Source organism: Drosophila miranda, chromosome 2 (assembly GCF_003369915.1).
Source record: "Drosophila miranda strain MSH22 chromosome 2, D.miranda_PacBio2.1, whole genome shotgun sequence".
In the NCBI taxonomy this organism is placed as follows: domain Eukaryota; kingdom Metazoa; phylum Arthropoda; class Insecta; order Diptera; family Drosophilidae; genus Drosophila; species Drosophila miranda.
The window spans coordinates 16,745,320-16,768,090 of record NC_046675.1 but is presented as its reverse complement, the minus strand read 5'-3'; the positions used below and the strand labels follow the sequence as shown (position 1 = coordinate 16,768,090).

The 22,771-nt window shown below is 44.6% G+C and overlaps 1 protein-coding gene across 1 annotated transcript in view; it reads right to left on the bottom strand.

The window, feature by feature from the left end:
* Window positions 1-22,771, bottom strand: part of LOC108157117 — a 90,662-nt gene that overhangs the window by 58,890 nt on the left and 9,001 nt on the right. Inside the window, exon 2 of the mRNA XM_017288999.2 lies at window positions 5,994-6,767. Coding sequence (XP_017144488.1) covers window positions 5,994-6,186 — 193 coding nt within the window. The 5' untranslated portion in view covers window positions 6,187-6,767. The remainder of the gene's footprint in view (window positions 1-5,993; window positions 6,768-22,771) is intronic.

Sequence of the window (22,771 nt, the reverse complement as noted above, 5' to 3'; positions counted from 1 at the left end):
AACACGAATCAGCTATAAAATAGTTTTTGACGCTGACGCATGCCGCATAGCAATTTCTCGACTGCCCCTAGTCGGGGCTACAAGCTTGCCTTTTATTTATTTGCTTAGAATTTTTCGCACGCCTCTTCCAGGAAGCGAACCCTTTTAGGTTCGGGTCACTCCGTCCCCGGCCAGGGCTAATAAAGTTGTCAGAAAAAATTGTTTAACCATAATGATATGCTTTGGGGACAAGTGTTGTAATCCTTTTTGTGGCATAACCCGTTTAATATGTATTGAAATTCACAAAAGAAACCCACATTAAGTGTTCCTGTCCCAGTCCCAGTCCCAGTCTCTGTCCCCAGACCCAGACGTAACTTTTCAGAACACTTTCATAAGTTGTAAGCTTAACAACGATTGACGGCACAATTTGCTTCGCCACTGGAAAAAGCGGCAAATTTGATCAAAAAAAGAAGCCAAAGTCAAAGATGCAAAAGTCAAATGTGTGCCAGTGGCCAATTTCCATTGGTCGGATGGTCGGATGGTCGGTTGCTCTGATGGCTGGTTGGTTAGTGGCCATGCAAGCAATCATGTTACAAATTTCGTACTGCAGAAAGCAAAACCAAGCCAGTCTTCCGTCTCCCATTTTCCACTGTTTATCGACGGTGGGAGAGCCGCGCGCAGCTGGTGCTTCTACAGTTGGCATACAACTCCGGCCATTCTTTTGCCCTATGACCCCCCTTTCTGTGCTGTGCAATACGGTTGCTGTGTTTAGAGACTTTTACAAGTCTACGTGCCAAAGAGCTTGCTGTTTGTTGTGTTCACTGCGATTGCAATTGGAAAAATGTTGAGTACAGAGTACACGCCATAGCCAGTCGCAGTGCCAGCCATAGTCCAGCTGTGGCGGCGATTAATCAAAAATTGTTTACTCCAAGTGATGGATGTGCAACATGGTTTTGCCCTTCAGTTCGGTTGAGGCTCGGTTGGCTACTGAAATAGCTAAGCAGAGGCACATTTTTGGCGTTCCCAGGGTGCAGATACGGTATACGCTAGAGGGCCATCATATTTACATGTGATATATAGAAAATGTTGCAGTGGCAGTGGCAGTCGCAGGCAGCCGCATCCAGGGAAGCAGTTCTTCTTCTTCCATTTCTTTTTAGCCGTTTTTTGCCCTGTCAAAGACTGCACCAACTGTTTGGCCATTTGTTCTGGGAGACAGAGAGATAGTAGAGAGCGGCAGCAGCAGCGACTAGAGACTGGTTACACGACGAGCTTCGTTTTCATTTTTCCATGTCATGTGTCAGCGCAGCGTCTCGCCCAGCGGCAATCACAGACGTTGCAGGACGCACGCTGCACACCACACGCCGCACGCCGCACGGCACTCGTTCTATGCAAATGCGAGTATAAATGGATAACTCCATCATCGCAATTCATGCCACTGCCGCTACTGTCGCTGCTGCTGCTGCTGCTGCTGCTGTAACTGCTGTAACGCAACTGTAACTGCCGCAGTAACAGCCTCACTCACACTCGCACTCACAAAGCGCTGTGGCAGTAGTAGTTGCCATTGTGTTAGTAAGTAGCAGTAGAGCCATGACCGCGAAGCGACAGTCGCAATCGCAACAATTGTGTTTGCTCTGGTCGTCCTCGACCATCCGCTGCCACCAGGCCTCTGTCGCTTTCGCTGTCGCTGTCGCTGTCGCTGTCTCTGTCTCGGCCCTTTTCCTCCCCGCTGCCTGTTCCACTGCCTCTCTGACGACTGCTCTTCTTTTTTTGGCCCTTCTGCTGAGTGCAATTTGGCCAACAGCAGAAATTATGCAAAACGAAAAAAAAAATGGCATGCAAACTTGGCATAAATCAATAGAAAATTTATACGTTTCGCAAAAGTGAACAGTTTTAGCGTGTCTGCAGCGGAGGTCTAGAATTTCGCGTGTTCTCCTCGTACTACGAGTAGTTTCCTTTTTTTGGGTTCTTCTCTTTTAACATGACATCTGAAATGATATTCCCTTTGTCAGGGAAAATTTCCCTGCTGAGTTTAAGTCCCCTAAATCACTGGATAAGCACATTGATGTTGTCAACAGCCGCGATTCGGATTCTCTTTACTATGCAAATCAGAGATTTCACTTTGCAAATTAAAGTCGTCGACATTTTTGGGTAGTGGGATTTCAGTTTCAAAGAAAATCAGGGTTTAATGATCTCAAATTAGTTGATATCTTAAGCAAAGGTTGCTATCTAAAGGTCCTTCTATATTTATCATGATAATCATAATAAAGAAAATAAATAGACTCATAATACGTATTATTAGTACTCTGCATAAATAGAAAACCCCTTAAGCACAACATTGTACATAGCTTCGAGTAGCTAAAGCAATTAATCATCCATTGATTTCCCAGTAGGATTTCCAACTTTCGAGTAACTTAGCTCGTCTAATGGCCCCAAGGCAGGAACAAACATAAGGAGAAGGCACAGAAAGAGAGGGGCAGAGTCAAGCCTTACATTGTCAAGAGGAATCGAGGCGCTTTCCCATTAGTCGGCTTAGCTAATTATTAACTGCATTAGATTCTGACAAATGACAAATTGCGTTGCCATACACCATACACCTTGTGTGGGCTCCGTGTTCTTGCTTCGGCTTTCCTCCTCCATGTTTTCCTTGTAGCACATACGAGTATGTACATATGTACTCTGTTGCCGCTAAGTATTTTTGACAGAAAATTAGTAGCTCAGAGAAAGAGAACGGTAGCGAAACACACCCAACACATAAACACCATTCACGTAATATATTCGGCATAAGCTCCGAAAAATTTCCAACACTTTGGGCCTGGTCATTTATCATTAAAAATAACCATACTGCGAAAAGCGAAATGCGTAATTATTGGCTTGCGGCTATGTGTGGCGGGGGGAAATGTAGGCGAATGATTGAATGTGTTTCATCAAATATGTAACATGAATTATAATTTTTACATATTTGCGACCGCCGTCTGCTCTTCATACGCGCCACAGTGTCGTTCTATCAGGCAAAGAAATGGAAAGCCCTCGCGTGCCTAGACCAAATCCAACATATTCCAGCGAGCAGCGAACGACAGCAAAATGAGCTATGGAGAGCGCGCCAGAAGTGCCGATTTGTGCTTTGGCTTGGGGCAGCAGCTGTGGCAGGGGCAAGGACTAAGTGTGCGTGTGTGTGTGTTTGTGTGTCTGGAAAGGTGCCGGCCTTCTATCTGCATACATTGTACATTGTGTGTGATATGGAAGAGATCTAAAGTAGGCACACTTGTAGGGAACTGGGGCATAACGCACTCAACACGGCATAAATTAAAATTTTTATGCCAACGCGTTCTCTCTTCCGTACTACATACGGGGCTGTGCTCCGATTTTTGCTCTCTTCTTTTACATTCTGTTGTGTGTCCTGATGTGTTGTGTTATACTAATTCACAGCTCTCAGTCCTTAGTCCTAGCGCCGCAGCGGAGTCGGGATTGCGTGGCAAGTGAAACACAACACGCACACGGATCGGATCGGAGCGGAGCGTAGCACGAGACAGAGGCGAAAAGCTCAGTTTTTAGTGGCCTGGCGGCGGCGCGAGTCACGTTATAATTCGCTGGCTAGCAATCCAAGCCGCAGGACCGACCGAGTGGCATTCATTTGCTAATCAAAACAAATGAAAACAACATGAATTATGGCAAAAAGAAGCAAAGGCTAATAAGGGTTAAAGCCGCAGAGTTCAGCAAATGAAATACCACCAGAAGGCGTCCCACACACATGTGGCTTCCACACATGGGCCTGCGTGTGTGTGCCACTGTGTGTATGTGTGTGTGTATCACATTTTTAATGAAATTGTTCAAATGTGGTTTTGCCTCTTGCAACATTCTCCAAGCTCTGTGACATACGTAATTTGAATATATGGCACTGGGTCTTTGTCCCTGCCACAGGTCAATGTTGTTGGGTTTGGTTATCGGTCTGGTTCGGTGGTGCTGTGTGGTTGGCGGCTCAACTATTTCTATTCACTATCCGGTCTCCGCTCATTGCCATTTGAAGCTTTCAAGCCTGGCAGTTTGATAAATAATGAAGTCATATGTCTAGAGTTGAATTTTATACTATCACGCAATTGCCAGAGCCATAGGCAGGGCCAGAGCCAGAGCCAGAGCTAGAGCCAGACCAGACCAGACCAGACCAAGACTCGCTGAACGCTTCCTCCCTTTGTCTAACAAAACGTCGTACATTGTATGCGACGCCCACATTTTCGCAACTTTTTATGTAATCGTAAAAATATTTTTATGATTTCATAATTTTACAGTGTTGGCCGGGGGCCGGGGAGCCACTTGTTTATGACCCAGGGCCCAGTTCCTTGCTCCCTGCCCCCTGCCACCGCCGCCGCCCCATACGCTGTCTCTGTCCCCGTTCCTGCAAATTTGTGGCATTTTTATTTTTTTTACTTTCTCTTCTCTGGATTAATTTTGTAATTTTCCAGTGCGGGCATGCAGCAGTACCATCTTTCCCCGGCTAGTGGTACAAAACGGTGCTTTAAGATCAGGCCAAACCAGGCCAGGATCTGGCTACCACGAACGCTAATCTTAGCCTTGACTCATATCGCAGCATTTTGTTTGAAATTTTATGCTAAAAAATACCATAGCCCAACTGTAAAAAGTTGCCTTGCTACAAGTACGAGCACGGCATGCCCAAATGGAATCACAGCGGGTTGCCCACAGCCCGTACTGTGTCCTGTCTGATTCTATTTCTATCTAAGCATACACACGTGTGTGTGTGGGGAAGAGACACATACACATACACACAGACACACGGATACACATACCATACAAGATACAAGCACCAGCCAGCATGTATTTGTTTAAGGCTCGGCTACCTTGCAACAAGGACAACAGCAGAGCAGAGCAGAGCACACCGCTCACAGCTTGAAAAATGTTTGTTGTCAACATTTTCAGTTTGCATCGTTAGCTTAAAAGCGTGCGGCAGGGCCCCAGCACAATGGGGGCGAAAATCGATAAATGAGACAAACCGTGCGATTTAGCCCCCAGCACCACAGCACACAAAGGACTTTCGTTTTGATCAGAAAATAGAAAACTGAGGTTACACCAAGGCCACTCCATTGGGTGTGGTTCAAGTGTCGTGAAAGCTGTGTCGTTCGCTCAAACAGAAATTAATTATTCCAATGAATTGGTTGAGTGAAAAAAGTGAAATAAAAGTGAAAACTCTTGCAAAAGTTTATGAATATTCCTGTTAATGGCTTGGGCTCATCCGCTGTGTGGCAAGGGGTGTGGCAATCATAACAATTGTAGGGAATAAATAAATACATAAATAAATGTACATGTCCAACAGGTATCAGCCGCAAAGCCTCTGAGCGTATCCCTCGTCTTGTGCCAAAGAGCCAGCGACCCGCCTTGGATATAGAACTTTCTATAAATATTTCTCCTCACTGATGGCAAAGTTATGGCAAACTCTTGCAATTAAACTGTCAGACTTATGAATTCATTAAATATTTTAATTGTAGCTTTTGAATAATTAAAATTCCATTTATATGGCCGCACAGACACACCCACTGCACACAGATACACATACCTCAAGCCATAAATCTGCGATTAATTAAAAGCCCCGTTGCCGTTCCCATTCCCTGTCCTCCGTCCTCTCTGCTTAGCATCCAACTTTGAGCATCCCGGGTGTATACGTAATAGCAATTAAACTTAATTACAAAAACATAACCCAAAACTCAATTGCAAATCGCTTCTGTGGTGGACTCTGCCACTCATTGCGCCCTCTATTGAACTGGTGTCAGGCAGAGCAGAACTCGTACTCGTACTGAACTGTCAGTGGCACGAGCGATTTGCAATTTATGCAAATCACTGCGCTCAAGGTGAGCGCAGGATAACAACGTAACCGTCAAAAGGGAAAAGGGGTAAAAAAAGGAGTAGCCAGCTCTTGCTGTCGTTCTGTGGATTGTTTTGCTTAACTTTGCATTCTAATCACATTTTCATTCATATTCGAATTCGAGTTCGCGCTCGCCACCACTCACCTGGATCGTCGTCGTCGTCCCAATCGATTTGACCGGAAGTTATATTGATGTGAGCCGCAAATAGGAAGAGCGTGAATAAAGCCAAATGGCGCTGCCAGCAGCGTCCGCTGGCTTTGGCATAGGAAGTTGTTACGTGCATTGTGGAAGTCCTTTTAGCTCGGTTCGCTCTGGCTTTCAATTCTACCAAATCCATTGTGTAGCGTATAATAATTTATATGCAGGTTGTGCTCGTTTATTTTGCGGCTTTCGCTGCTTTCGCTGCTTTCACTGCCGTTGGGGCTGGTGATTGTGTGTTGCTGATGTTGTTTTCAATTTAATTTTCTCAAAAAAATTCAGCTACTCTCACCCACACGCAGGCACACACTTATACACACAAAGAGAAGCGAGCGCGAAAACAAAAGTTTTTCCTGCTGCTACTGCTGAGGCTCAAAGGATGCCTGGGTCGGGATCGCATTAAACCTTTCGCTCGTTCTAATGAAGCAGCATGGGCAAGCGAATATTTCCTAAAATTCGTTGTAATGCCGACCGACTTTCTCCTTCTCCTTGAGCTTGAGCTGGAGCTGATTCTGGGCACGGAGCGCGTGCCGCTTTCCTCGAGACCTGCAACTACTAATTAAGTTGTTTCATTTACACTTTTTGCCCGGAGCATAACTTTGGCGAAGCTGCTGCAGCTGATGATTTTGCTGCCGTGTTTCGTGGCATTGAAGTGTGAGAATTTCTCCAATTCTTGCATTGTTTAGTTCTTCAGCTTTTCACTTTTCCGATTCCAATTTTCTGCAGAAGAGGGAGTAGAGAAAAGGTGAGAAAATTTTAAGAATTATATATATAATTACATAAATTATAAGTTGTGTGTTTTACCAAGGGGAAAATACAGAATCATTTTTAAGTGGATTAGCTAATTGCACGATTGCATGTGCGCTCATGAGATAATAAAGATAATTTTCTCTTGACTCGATAGCTGTGGTTTCTTAACCAATATTAAGCCAGGAGATATGTCTATGTATGACCTACATAAAAACTGTGCCGAAAGTATCTCGAATACTCGTACTTGAACTCGTAAGACTTCAGCTGCATTTTGCTCAACATGTTGGCCCCCCGCGAAAACGGAAATTAGTTTCACTTTCCAAAGCCAACAAGAAACACAATACCGTCGGCGACTTTGCTCATTGAACTCTCCTGCACTCTTCACATCATCAACGCCCCCTCTGGTGCAAACTGTTGCCTACGTTTTGGGGGACGCCACGGCACTATCTGCAGTGCCTAATTTGGCATAGTTTGGGGTACCTCTCTCGACGCTCCTCTGCCTGGCTTATTATGCGCACTTCAAACTTTAGACAACGCTGCAGCAGCAGCAGCAGAGCCAGAGGCAGGAGCAGCAGGCACAGCCAGTAGCAACAACACCACATTGTTGTACATGTTGGCAAACATCTCACGCCACGGTTGCCTGCATATCCCAGACCCTTCCTGCCTCAGCCTTCAGCCACCCACTTCCTGGGTGCTTCCTTATGCAGGCAGCCACTCACTCAAATTTCGAGTGCAGCAGCAGCAAGGCCGCTGCAGCAAATTTTGTATACATTTCGTTTAATTTGGCCCGCTGCCGAGGGCCTCTCCCCGAAAACTTTAGCGACACTGTTTTGGAAGGGAAATGTAATACAGAAAAAACCCAACCGAAACAAACCAAAAAACTGAATAAAACGGTGAGGAGTGGAGTGGTGGGTAAAAAAAGAAAAAGTTGTCTGCCGAAATCAACGCCACTTTCGCCACAAGCATTAAGCATTGCATGCAAAATTACCAGCGAGTGGTTTGTATTTCCACTCTGATTGCTGTTTAACATGGTTACATTGTCCTTGGAACTGAATCCTGAATCCGAATCTGAGTCCGTTGCCTCACTCGTTTCACTCTTGTTTTGATGGTTGTTTCGGTAACGATGCATGTGCATCACATCTATGGTGGCGTGGCCGTGCATCATGACATGCTCTAGTTGGAAACTTTTCTGTTTCTGCTTCTGTTTTGCCACCACTCTTTCGTTCGTTCTCTTTTTCGGGGCATTTTTTGTATCGCTTTATTTATATGTATGCATATGGGACAAGTGGCACGAAAAACACAACAAAACTGAACTCAGCTGAACAGGGGTTTGCTGCATGTTGCACTAACCCAACCCCAAACTTGTATCCCCACAAACATGGCCCCTCTGCTAAGCTTCTTGCTGGACAAACTAATTTGCGCTTAGACACCGGCCACACACAGCCCCTACACAGAAGCAGAACAAAACTTTGCGCCTAAACACCCACTTGAGGTGAAGCCAGTTTAGGGGGCACGCAGCAAGCAGCAAGCGGCAAGCGGCAAACATGTGCGGTTACTTCATCAACATTTTACGCTCGAGTTGGCCGGGCCAGCCAGCAGAGGGGAGAAAACCAGCCAAGGCACGCAGCAAAAATGTATGCAATGTTGGCTGCTCTTGCTGCTCCTTCTGCTGCTTGCCTCTCACCTGGCCAGCCAGCCAACAGTAGCAGCAAAATAAACTCAACTCAACTGTTGAAAATCAACTAGCTCCTGGCTGCCACCCTGCCCCCTGCCCCCCTGCCACCCTGCCGCTATACGTGGAGTCCGGAACAAAGTTTGCCTTTAGCTTAATGTTTTTTTACTCCACTTCTCCCTTTCTCGACCAGTGCAAACACTTGGAAACGTATGTGAGCATTTGTACATATATAAACGTACGTGTGTAGGTATATACGAGTATGTATGCGATCATGTTGCAATTTATTGGTCAAGGCTCTTCATGTGACCAAAAACCTTTGCCCAGGGCAGGGCTGAATGTCTTCTGTGGATTATATTTTGACTTGGAGATCACACCCAAGCCTTCCAGACAGGCAATAGAATCAAATTTTGAGGATACCTGCTCTTGAAGTTTCTGCTTTAAGTTGAAAACAATACGTTCTTCTTTTTTTTCTTGTGGGAGCCCACTTTCGTGGCATCAGTATCAGCTTTGTCAGTTATTTCTTATCACCAAGCTGCTCGCTCTGCTCAGGCCATCACAAGTCATCGATTTGACAGCACGTTTTGTTGGTTAGCAATCCTCGCAGACCCCCAGTGTCGTGCAGCTATTTGGACAACGAGCTGAAGTGTTTCGCTCCACGCACTTCAATAAAAACACCTACACGTACACAACCATCCACCCAGTCGGCAGCCAGGCAGCCACCACCAGTAAGCAGCTAGTTGCGTGACGAGCCGCTCCAGCGATACGCATACGCAGTGTGAGCCAGCACTGGAGCCTTGCCAGAGCTTCAGAGTGAAGTAAAGTCGAATTGTCTGGATCTGGCTCGGGCTCTGGCTCCGGCCCGGTCGATTATTGTATTTGCACTGTATTCAATTTTATCTGTCTGGCAAAAGTTTTTGTGGGGAAGCATTCCATTCGGTCTGGCCAACTAGGCTCCTGGCTCTGGCTGTGCCATATGTTGGAGTGTTTAATAACTAAACGCCAAGTGGCTGGTAGCTCAATCCAATAAAATATTCTGACAAATGAGTGTTGTGGCCCCTCCCCAGAGATTAGCGCATTAGTCGCAAACCGCAAGCTTGCGGTGGTCTCCATTTAATACAAATTGCATTCATTCAAGGATAATTAAAAACCGATACCAAATCCCCCTAGCCCCAAGCGGCCTAAGCAATAAGCTTCTTTGAGCCATTTAATCTTCTCCTCATACCCACACCCAACATGAAAGTAGTAAAAAAAAATACGTTAAACAATTGCGTGGGTTTGTTGCAGGCACAGACATATTGTATGTCAGGCGTTGCTTGAATTTTTAACATTTATCTGGCACTCAAGCTGCTTCTCCTCTCACCCGCCCAATCTACTTGTACGACCCGCACCACTCAGGTGTCAATGTCGCAACCCCTGCCTGGTAATTGCCAAAGACACCGAGGCCGAGGCCGGCGCCAGCTCTCTTTTGATTTTCCTATAGCAATTTCCAGATGTACGAGGCTGTGTAAGGCCAGAGAAACAGCTTTGGGCGGGGAGCCGAGGCCTGTGGGCCACACAGGCGAGCAGAAGCAGCAAATTGGCGGTGACATTGACAGGGGCGAGGTGGGGCGAGAAGGCAGACAGGCAGGCTGGCAGGCTGGTTTGCAGGCAACTACGATACAGACTCAGCTCCAGCTACAAAGTACACAAAAAGTTTTCTAATTATTTTGTCATTAAACGCACACAGAGACACAAACATCCCCACACACACACAGCACACGCACACGTATGTACATATATACGGGAGCCTTGTTTACAAGCATACACATGTTTGCCGAGCTATAAAAAGGGTTGGGATATCCAAAAAACCCACAGAGGCGGGGCGGGCAGGGATTGAGAAAGGAAAGGGTCCTTAGCACGAAGCAACTTTTTCTCCTAATTGTTTCATTTCATGAAAGGAAGGTAAGATATTTCGGCATCTGTGCGTGTATTGCCCTAGGACCTTATACGCAAACAAGCATACACATACACATACACATACAAGAGAGGACGGGTATGGGCAGGGGTATGGGAACCAGTGGCTGCATTAAAACAAGACATCTACCCGCACTCGTGCCTCGTACTCGCTGCATATAAAGCGATTAACACGAAGCGCGGTGCACAGAGAGAGGCTTGAGTGGCACCCACTCCAGCATTCGCGCGACTGCGGCTGTCTCTCCTTGTTAAACAACAATTTGTTGAATTATTATCATACACCCACACAGAGTGGAGGATCCTTCAGCAGCCGACAAGAGGTGTCCATGCAGGAGAGAGTGTGTATGTATGTATATGTTTTGCTCACTTCGACGACAAGTCAAATACGTTTAATACCTAACTCTCTCTCTCTCTCTGTATTTGTATGTCAGAGTTACACACACATCAGCTGTATGATTATCTGGGACTGAGCGAGTGGGGGTGTTGTAATTTTATATTTTATCTCGGAAAAGCCCCAACTGACTGCGACTAATTTTGCGACAAACGTTCTAGCAATGGAATGTGCGTTTGGCAATAAAATACCGCTTGAAATCGCTCATCTGGTAAAATGTTATTAAACTATAATAGTATCACTCGATAAATTTGCATACATTTACTAATTATATTAACTCATTGAACGAGAATGCATTCATTGAATTCAATATACATTTTTTTGTGTTCGACTGTCCAATTTTTCTTTACATATAACAAATTTAACATGTCAGTATTGCTAGTTTGTGTACTTGTATTTCTTGTCGACTAAGTGCTGGCTTTAATGGCAAAAAAACAATGTAACATAAACAATACAAATTATGAGTAGCATTGAATAAAGTTGATCCTTTGAAATTTACTTTTAATGACAAGGCACAAATGTTTTCCACTAATTAAATAAATGGATATAAATTAAAAAAAAAATCATATTCTATTCTATTCTATTCGTTCTACACATTCACGAATTGTACGAGTATAGTTTTTTTATAACAGACTTTTGATTTAAATTTTCAAATGGTTAATAGTGTAATTCAATACACAAGGATGTACATTATACCATTATCCTGTATCTGTCCATCAAAGTTCCATCAGGTCCGTGTCAACAACATCGTGGAAGTATCTAATGTCGAAATTGAATCTATCCCTTCTCAATTTGGGATCCATTATGCTACTTAGATATTGTATGCTTTTGCTATTCCGCGGGGCACTTTCTGTTTCTGTACTACCCGGGCAGGCTCTTCTAGCCAAATTCACATTTAGATTATTCCCATAAATATTTAATTTGGCGCTCAGTTTCTGGCGAATGTCGGGATACATACACACGAAAATGTATATGTATCTACGTACAATATTTATGTATGTTTGTGCGGCATGCAATCCACAAAATTGCGCGTTTGTAAGTGAAAAAGCTGTGCCATTACTCAAGAGAGTAACTTTCTGATTCAACTGCAACAACTGCTGTCAAAATGTCATAAATTGAAGCGCTTGCAGCCGCTTGCTGCTTGCCGCTTCAACGAAAAAAGCGAAGCAAATACTGCTACTGGTACTCGCAAAATATCCAGCTGTACCCAAACGGAAGCCATTGCATAACAGACACCCACACACCCATACAGCGGCAGAAGCAGCGGCGACTGCGGCAGCAAGGAAACAATCAGAGAGCTTACACGGACAACACACACACACACACACATAGTGTACACAAACACAAACACACACACATTCAGGAGTAGACAATTAAAAAGCCCAGGAGTATGTCGACTGTTTCGAGTGTATTTGCTGCGCTCGCAAATCTCTTGGGCCTGGCCTATGATTTTAGTTTTGTTGGCTTTCAAGAGGATGGGTACGGGATGTCGTGCGGAGCCAGAGAGCGAGAGAGGCGAAAGTTGTGCCTCCGTCGCCGCTGCATGAAAGTTATTGTTAGTTTTCATTGTCGCGTCGTGGCTGTTGCTGCTGCTGCCATAGCCATAGTCATAGCCATAGCCAGAACCACATCCAGACGCAGACGCAATATATCGAAACATTTGCCGAACGTTCGCTTTTCAAGTGGTTCGTTCGCATTTGTACCGCAGCAACTTTACTCAATTACGTGCCTTGCTGCCTGCTTCCTGGTCGCCAGCCCAGCCCATCTCGCCTCGTCCCCGTCCCCGCCCATCGATTCACGTCAACTACTTTGGCAGACTTTTTGAACGAGTTGAGCTCACCTCTCAGCTATGAAATCAACGACTTTAGTGCAAACTTTCAACAATTTGCGTTTTGGCCACGGCCTGGCACCGACTCGGGTTCCACGGGCACGGGCAGGGGCACGGGCCCGGGCACGGACATGGGTATGGCACAGCACAGCAAATCGAAAGCGTAAACTTTTTGTGACTAAAGGCTCGCCAGGTGAGCTGAGGTTGCTGCCGCTGTTGGAACGTACGGAGTGGCAGTGGTAGCCGGCAGAAGGCAGCCGTCAGCAGGCAAAGTTTACCAAAGCTTCAGCCCCAAATACCCAATGGGCTGTTTGATAAAAGTGACTCCCAGGGGCAGAAGCGGACCCAAAGCGGCGTCGACGTAGCAGCATTTACATCTACATTAGCGATGACGTAGACTTTAGCTTCAGCTTCAGCATTGACTATAAATACAGTTCGGCATTGGCTCCAGTTTTGATGAACTGTTGTAATAATATACGGTCCGAAACGTCGTAACGCGTCGTCTAGAGCTATGGTAAGTCGGCCCACCACACAGGTAGAGTCACAGTCCCCTCCCTAGAGGTGGAGCCCAGCATGCGATATTGTGCAAACAGTTGGGCAAAGTTTTAAAGTTTCCGACAGCCGACATCGATTGCAGCACAGCAGTACGACGAAGCGACGAAGGTGGCAACTAAATTATTTTGATTTCAGGCTTTTGGGCCCAACGGGTGGAACGGGGACCGGCATGGGAACGGGCCTCCTGTGATGACTTTGTATAAATTCTGTGCTGAAAAGTTAAGTCTCAACTTGAAGGCATGCCTCAAGAGAGGTATAGCAGGCTGTTGTAGAGAGAATCAAAGGAAAGGCGAAGGGCGTGAATGTTAATTAGTGGCAAAGTTCAATATTTCAGATTATAATGAAAGAGGACGGCTCCTTGCTGGTGAAGATGGTGGGGAGGCTTTAACTGTTCAAGGAAATACAAATAAATCAATAGTCGATCGGATATGCTATTTAATGAACGAAGTTTTTGCGGAAAACTTGCCTCCCACCGTGGGAATGGTTGATGTTGCATTCATAAACAAACAGCAAGCGATTCGCTCTTTATGATATTCCCAACTTATTGTGTGTTATTCTCCCCGTTCCCGCCTTGTATTTCATTTGCCCCAACACAAATAATAACATTTCTATTAGTTCGGAAAGTTTCATTTTAACTGCACAATGCTTTGGAGGCGGCTAAGCGGGTTCTGCGGATAGACTTCCAGCCAATTTCACTCCGATTCCATTGTTGACGGAGCCGAGGAGTCAGGCAAATGGCGAATGGCAGAAGGCAAAAGGCAAAAGAGTAATAAGTAAATTGGCCACTTTTGACACTTGCTAAATTGGATTTTGGCCTGCACGGGACGCTGCAGGCTGTCAAGCAGTATCCCACATTTCGTTTGCAATAATTAATTGGCTCTACGATTATCCTAATCATGCCACATGCACACACACACACACAAACTCAACAAACACACTGGCGCTCTTCAATAAACCCATATACACTGCAATAAAAACTTTGCTAGTCGCTTTCAGAGTCAAACAAGAAAACGGAGGTTGTCCAAGGCGGTCGCATAAATTTGCACAATAATAAAACACAGCTAGGATTCTTGGGCTTATCAAACGCTATCGATCTTCCCAATTGAGTTATTACTGACAACCCAATACGGTGTATCATCATCATCATCATCATGAGCAACATTATCATGCCCATCGTGAATGGAAATCAAAGGCAAACAAAAGGCTTCTTCAATGTGGGCGACGGTTGCGTGCTGGTAGCTCGTGCTATAAATGTGGCAAGCACATTTTCAATAATAAATACAAACAAAATACCCTCTCTGCGGGTGTTTGTATATCAAGATAAAGTGTACCCTATACAAAGGCCAGCTGATTAGGACACACTCGAATCGACTCGGTCCTCCTTCCAGTGGGGATCGTAATTCATAGTTCCTGTCTCTGCGAATGCAATAAAATTCTCAAATGCTCGATTTTGATTTGTATCTAGCATTCACAATGAGCTCGAATGTCATGCAACACCTCAATAAGGGGTTGCCCTCGGGCCAGGCCTCCGCTCCCTCCACTCCTCCTTGGGGATCGTCCTGCTTCTGCTGGCTGTCAGTCATTTGTTAACATTTTATTGTTATTGTTGTCGTCGATGGGATTAATAAATTTTCCATTATCAAGATTTTGTGCTCCTCCATTTATTCTTATACGTAGATAAGTCTGTGGAAATTCGGGCCATTTGTCTACTGCCATTATTTTCTAGCTGGTTAAATTTATACACAAAAAACAACGCATTTAAAGCTGTGTTTCGTAAGTGTTACTTTTTATCAGCGCATAAATTATACCGATATCATTTGATTTCTCAGTGTTTAACAGCATCATTCAGCTGCATTAAGCTCATTGGACTCGACTAATAACATAAATCACTTAACAGTCTACGCAACAAAATAGAAACCAGCTTAGCGATAGTTGGTCTAGACCCTGTCCAGAGCGGCACGTCGCGGCCCGGCCCGGTCTGGCTAATGCAATCACGTCAAGCGCTCAGAGCAATGGCTGCAAACGGCGCTGGTCCAAGGATCCGCTAGCCATCGCCATCAAGCCGCTAATAGTTTTTAAGTATAATGCAATAAAGATAGTCAAATCATGCTTCATCAACATCAACGTCAACAATATAATCAACCCCCCACTGCACTGCGACGGCGACTTTCTGGCGGACTTTCTGATGTCCGGGAGTACGAGGGCGGACGGTGTGTTCGTCAGTCCGTCAAGGGCTGCTGCGTAGCCTCTGGTTGACAATTCAATGTCCTGCTCAATTTGTCCGCATGAAAAGTAGGTGGCAGACACCCCACCCCACTCCACCCCCTCTCGGCTGCGCAATGTCTGCCTCTGCCTCGGCTTCTGCTTATTTGTCAGCAGTGAGGCGGCGTGCGGTGCGGCGGCAGCTCCTGAGTCGCAGCTGCTGCCCACTGAGCTGATGCAGCTTAGTCGCTCAAGTGCACAGCAGAACGGACGGACAGACGAGCGGACAGACCGACGGATAGCCTCCTTTATCTGCTCGTCCTCTCCTGCTGTTGATACTGCTGTTGCTGTTGCCCCATGTAAAAAGCGCAGCCAGCGGCTCTGTTGGCCCTGTCGGCCTGGTCTGGCTCTGGCTGTCCCTTTGTCCGGTTGTCTGCCGGTGTCATCGTCCATGCTGACAAACAAAAGTGCCGACAACGAGCTCAAGGGAAGTGAGTGACTGTGACTGACCCGGAAAACATTAAAGGCCTGCCTGCCTGCACTGGCTGCCCTGTTTGCCCTGGATGCCCTGGATGCCCTGGATGCCCTGGTTGCTTTGTGCGTCGAGGTCTCAGACGGCATCAGAGTCGGAGCTAAACTAAATGCCCTTAGCAGGATCTGAATCTGCCCCTTCTGCACCTTAGCTGCCGCATAATAAAGCTGCATAAATATTTATGGCTAAAAATTAATCAAAATCATAAAAACGCAGTGAGCAGCAGCAGCAGTAGCCAAATGAAATGAGCCACATGCAAAACTAGTTAATTAGTTTTTCCCACGCACGCACACTCACAGGAATGCCATTGCAATTGCAGTTACATATGGATATGGAAATGTATGTGGATATGGCCGGCAGTCATATAACATCACATAAAATTTGCTGCCAGCTGCCATGTAACCATTTAGCCAGCTCCGTCTCTGGCACTCGTTCTGTCGTCCTGTCCTGGCTCTGACTCTGACTCTGACCGTGGCAAGGACTGCTGCTGCGGCTGTTTCAGGCTCCGACTCTGGGATACGGCCAATGGAATGAATGGTATGTAGTGGCCATTACTGAATTATTAACAAACTCAATTAAAACGAGCACTAATTTTGCCGGCGCTTGGGCATGGACACATGGACACTGGAGGACTTTTAAAATGGCTCCGTGCATGTGAGTGCAATGTAATTGGGAAAGGCCTAGCCTGGCCGAAATATCTTTACTGGCAATTTATGGTCTGAAATAAATTAATGAAATTAAAATTAAGTTTCAAACAAATGACCGCACGAATATTTACAACAAAATTAAATTATTAGTTGGCCTGTCAGAAGGACTCTTCAATAATAACTCATGAGGAGACAGAGCAGCTGCTCGGCTGATTGTTGGCTTGGTCAAAATTGAATTTAGCCAGGCAAATGTTTGTGTCTTAAATGCATATTTGAATAGTTTAGTGGGCATCTTGGCTGCTGTTTGGCTGCTTCTTGGCATGCTTGCCTCGGTTCTCCCTACCGCCTGACAGCCCGACTTAAGCTGCCTCAACATTTGTTGACTCTGATAATCCTTCAAGTTTGTTGACAATGTGGCTGCGACTTTTGCCCTCAAAAATATTGCGCATACGCCCCCAGGGCAGCACATGCAAGGAGGAAAAAATGCCACAAGTCTCCCACACTGACACACACACACACACACGAAGAGTGCAACATGGGTCTTGCCTTGCATCATCTACCGCAAAGAGCAGCACTTAATAATTACTTGAGCATTTTGTGATGTAGTCATACAGCCTCAGACCATGTCTGAGGGTACGAGTACTATCTTCTCCCGGGGTCTGTGTACGTGTGTGTGTGTGTGTGGGCGCTGTAAACATGTGTTTGCTTTGGTGTTAAGCAAGCGCCCAAAAACTTGTTTGTCAATTTTACGTAGCAACGACACCATAAGATGCAGCAGCAGCAGCAGTGGCACTGGCAGTGGCAGTGGCAGTGGCACTGGCAGTGGCGGTGTCAGTAACCGTCCCATGTGCGCCAGCCTTAATGAAGAAAACTAAATTTCATCTCAGCCTAGCACTTGAAATTAAATTTATATCTGGTTTTGATAGCTTTAAGGACCTCGTACATTCTTGTATAATTAGCATGAGAATTTTCCTGGAGCTCTCTTAGCGGTTTTCACAGCTAGCCTCCACGAAATGCCTGTAGCGAATGCTTTTAGCATTCTGGCTTATTTATTTTTAGTTAAGTCACATTTTATGCGAACGTGTATACGAGCATGTGTGGAGGGTTGGATAGCAGCTACAGAGATACAAAAAAAAAAAAACAACAAAAAAACAAACCAAACAGAAACATGGCTGGAAAGGCGGAAACTTCTCTGTTGCCTGTTGTTTGCTGCTGTTGCTGTCTCTGGCTGAAAGTGTGTACGTGTGAGTGAGCCACCGTCTGCCCGCCTGTACACTCACGTTTTTTCGTTCTATTTAGTTTGGTTTGGTTGCTGTTGAATAATACATTTTCACGGTTTGTAGACCGAAAGTAACCCGCGAGCTACCTTCATATCAAATGTGTCTTACCCACACCACCACAGGGCGTATGCTTGATGTGTTTCAAAAGTGTGTGTTTATGCCCTGCACAATGGCCTTGCCTCGCCTCGCCTCTCGTACGAGTATGATGTACGGGTATGCATGTGCACGCCTTTTGCTTGCCTGCCGCATGCCGCCTCCGAATGGCCTATGCGAGGCAGTAAAAAACCCTTTTCATTGTTGTTTACAGATCATTGACGTTGATTGTTTAAATGAAATGTTTGCCGTGCATTATTTGCTTTTACTTTTAGGGCGGGTCTAATGTTTGGCTGGCCTGGCTTCTGTGTGCAGTTTGCGGTAACATAAACCGCCAAGAATAAGCTAAATATAAACACAAACGCTAATGGCCGAGTATTTTGATGTGAAAATGTGTGTAGTTGTAGAAGTGATGACCTGGTAAGCCAGCCCCTCTCTAAAGGTATGCAATGTTTTATTGATAGGGTTTCGACATGGGCCGGGAAGGAGTGGGCTAAAAATCGAACATAAGGAAAAAAAAACGCGAGGACAAGTGTGTGGTAAAACGTCGAACAGTAGGCGTTACCGTCCGCGCGCCCCGCCCCGCACGTGTGTTAATATTCTGTACAGCCCCTGAGAAGGGAATCAGGGATTTTTTCGTAAACCCATACAGCCGTAAACTCCATCAACCTCCGACCACCAACCGCCAGATGGCGGATCTATTTTCCACCCACTTACGCCCGGGCTTGACTCGACTCAGGTTATACTTAACTCACGACCCGCCCAGTATACGCCCATGCTATTGCCTTCACTTAACTTCCTTCGTTAGCTTACACCTTTCTGCGTTATTAGGGCTTCAAATTATAATTTTCCTCGAATTCCTTGGTTTGTGCTGCCAGCCATGCAATTATTTCCAACAGCTTTTGCAGGCGAGTACAAAAATATAATTGCTTTTTTGCATTTCCACACAAAGACGTACAATTAGCTGGCCAACCAAAAAAAAACATAAACTAAATTAAGATAGACAATCGAAAAAAGTTCAGTTTCGGCTTGCCTCTCTCTCTCTCTCTCTCATTTACTCTCCTTGTGGCAATCGTGTATTACAAAGCAGATCATACTCGTAAATTATTTATACACATTATATGGTATAAGTTTTTGGGGGGAGGTCAAAAACTTTTTCACAAACTGTTGACTGTTACGAGTAAATTTTAGTTTCACTGCCGCTGCAACTGATGGACACAGGCAAGGGGCAGGAAGGAGCAATAACAACTTTTCACAGTAGCCACATTAATTTCCATATATGCTTAATTTCCATCTGGCCCTTGTAGTGTTCAGTCTTTGCCAGTGAGTTAGGGCCAGAGCCTATTTAGGCTCTAACTCCGACCGTGGCCAATAGATGGTTTTTTCTGACCTCATGTTAATAGGAAGCTAGGTTCGAATGCGCGCATTCTTGCTGTGCTCGGGTCCAGCTCGTCGGATTGGTCGGGGTTCTTTCTCCCCTAGCTACACAGTTTTCCTGACACAAATCAATATAATGCGCTTCAAAAAAAAAAATAAGCAGGATCTCGACGTTAATATCAATAACCAATAACAAAAACTTATTTCCACTCTGCGCCGATACGCATTTAGAAAACGCTTAGAAAAAGTGTAGTTCGTCTTCTGTCTGATGGAGGGAACAGCGGTGATATATGTCCCTAGTCTTTACCCACCCAACCATGACAAACGCGTTTACATTCGGGCGTTGTCCCAATTCAAAGATCCAACATCTTCTAGTGCATTTTGAGGGAGATAAGCATAAGTACTTGACGGACGGAGATAATATTTAGTTTAGGCAGACATATTCATGATTGCAAATTCCTTTTATTTTTATGTTAAATGTCCCTAACCATGTGAGATTGTATTGATATATATATATATATTTTTTTTTTTTTTTTTTTTTTTTTTTTTTTACATTAATTACAGATATAATCCGATTCCTTACATTTACAAATAAACAAAAATATACAGACTTCCTTCTTCTTGGATCAGCAAAAAAAACTTAATTATTTGAGCATTTGAGGGGGGTAATATTCTTTCAAATCAGTATATATATATCTACTTCAACAAACTTACGCCTGCATTGGTGTATAGACATTGTGGTTTCAGCCACTAGTGGTACTCACAGTAATTGGTTAAACTCATCGGTGTATCGTTGGGCCCAAGATGACTTTGACGGATTCATTTGTATGCACTGTGTAATTTAGAGGTTGGTCAGTATAAATGTATGTATATATATAAAGAGAAACACATTATCCCGAACTCATATTGCTCAGTTTTCAAAATCGTCAGTTACGTTACAAATTTACTCATTGGAGGAAGCTATTTAGTTACTACATTAATCAACACAATGATAAACGAGATATGAATATGTGGATCTAATCAGCTGGTTCTTAGAGCAGCAGCGTATAGATTTTTATGTGATAGTGATAAAGGCAAACGGGAACTTGCACTTGAAATTTAATTTGAGAAACACGGGAATCAAAATAAACACAAATCTGCTGACAGCAAGAGTGGTTCTGAGGCAATGTGGTTTAGGCTAGCCTAATTACTCAATCCTTTGTAAGTTTTCGTAGGTTGGTGACGATTATGTCCTCCGGCTTTTTTTTACGAGATCGGCAGGTTCAAACTGATATTCGGACGTCCAGCAGTGGTGTATGGTGGTTGGTCTTTCACGAGCCGTAAATGATTTCCGATATTGAGCTAGCCCAACGTCAACGGTTCAGCCTTCACTTTGCCGCCGTGAATGTGCACTGCGCTAACTCCCAAACGGTCAGCTTGGTTGTTTTAGTAGTTGTTACCGTAGATTGGTTGGCCGGCTTGGCTGTATTAAGATTTTCCAGTACTCCTATCCCTAAATAAAACTGTGTCAGAACCTTATCTTTCCACGGTGGACTAACGTACCTTTGCTTCTTTCAAGAATTTCACTTTATTTTCACTTTTCCCTCGGGTAGTTCAGCTAACGCCACTCTTCGGATTTATTAATCCATATAAACAGCGGATGATTAGATAATAGTGAAAAATTGGAAGTTATGTAACTCCACGTGTCTTCCCCATTCACTCTGCGATTGCGAAAATCACGAAAATCTATATATACGTGTGCCGTAAGTGAAACTATGCAGGGGAATGATTTCACATGAATAAAGTCTATTCGCCTGTACCTATTGCATGCCTAAGCTGAGCTTTAAGCTTTAACATAACTGTGCAATCGGATGATCTTCTGGATCTCCTGCATTCCACCAATTTCTTCGAGCTATGCTAGCGAGGGCGGTATGAAAAGTATCTTTCTAGAAAGTGTACCTAAAGTGTACCTTGTTCGACCTTTTCCTTTCTTTTTTTTTTTTTTTTTTTTTGATTTTCGAATAGTTGGACACTACAACCACAGATAATGAAACAAGACCTGCTCGAAGGTACATTATCTGAAAAAAATGCTGTTATTTATTCTTCACCTGAATATCTTTGAGATGGAAAACTCCAATCTTTTTCCCTGCTGGGTTCACCAACTCATAATAATATGGGCTTCTTTTTTTGAGAACCTTTGCAGAAATGAAAACCGGAGCTAACTTCGAACTAAACTTCTTACTCGCGTTGCTCTGGGTAAAGTTACGAGCAAAAACCTCGTCACCCGTTTTAAGTTGTACGTTCCTACTCCGTAGATTATATTTCTTCGCGTTAAGCTCATGTGATTTCTTTATGTTTTTCTTAGCGTCTTGTCTTGCCAGTTGTAACAGATCGGAGTGTTCTAATCGGACGTCGTTGCTTAGCAGATCCACGTTTCGCAATAGGGTATAATCTCCTCCGTTCAGAATCATGTTCTGACCAAAAACAAGGAAATATGGTGAATAACCAGTACTTCGATGCACCGCTGCTCTAAGTGCACCATTGATAGCGTTCAAATTAGCGTCCCAATTGGAATGGTCACTTCCAATATAAGCGCGGATGGCTGCCAGAACCGATCTGTTTAATCGTTCACTAGCATTGGCCTGAGGAGAATGTATAGCCGTACACCGATGTGTAATGCCAAAACTTGTAAGAAAAGCTTCGAAACAACTTGATTTGAACTGCGAACCATTATCCGTTAGAACAACTTCCGGCACTCCAAAGGTGTAGAATATGGAGCTTTCCAGGTATTCACACATTTTTGGCGCCGTGAATTTCTTTAGAGGGCTAAGAAAATGGAATTTCGTGTTATGGTCTACCACTATAAACAACCCAATGTTTCCATTTTTAGTACGGGGGTACGGACCTAGTAGATCCATATACAAGCACTGAAAGGGGCGGTCTGATGTTAATGGTCGGCCCATCGGAGGTTTTAACATTTTGTTCGGACTCTTAGTAGATCGACAAATATGGCATTCTGAGATGTACTCTCGAATTTGGCTTACCATTCGGGGCCAGAAGAAATACCTTTTGAGTTTTTCTACCGTCTTAGCCATACCACAATGTGCAGAGCTTGGCGCATCATGTGCTTGTTGCAATACTTCGGGGATCATCGCGGAGGGTACCCAAAGTTTCCAGGATTCCTCGTGTCCGTCATTGTCTCTATTGAACTCGGTTCTTTTATAGACATACCCATCAATAACTTTTAAATCAAGCAGTTTTGACTGATTCTCTTGTACTCGTTGAATCACGCTAAGATATTCCGGCGACTTAAAATGACTTGACTGTAAGTCAATCATGGGACCACTGGCAACGAATTCTTCTATAGCAGGTTGGTTACGTCGAGACAGGGCGTCAGCAACAACGTTTTCTGACCCTCGCCTATGTGTAATAGAAAAATTGAATGATTGTAATTTCATCGAC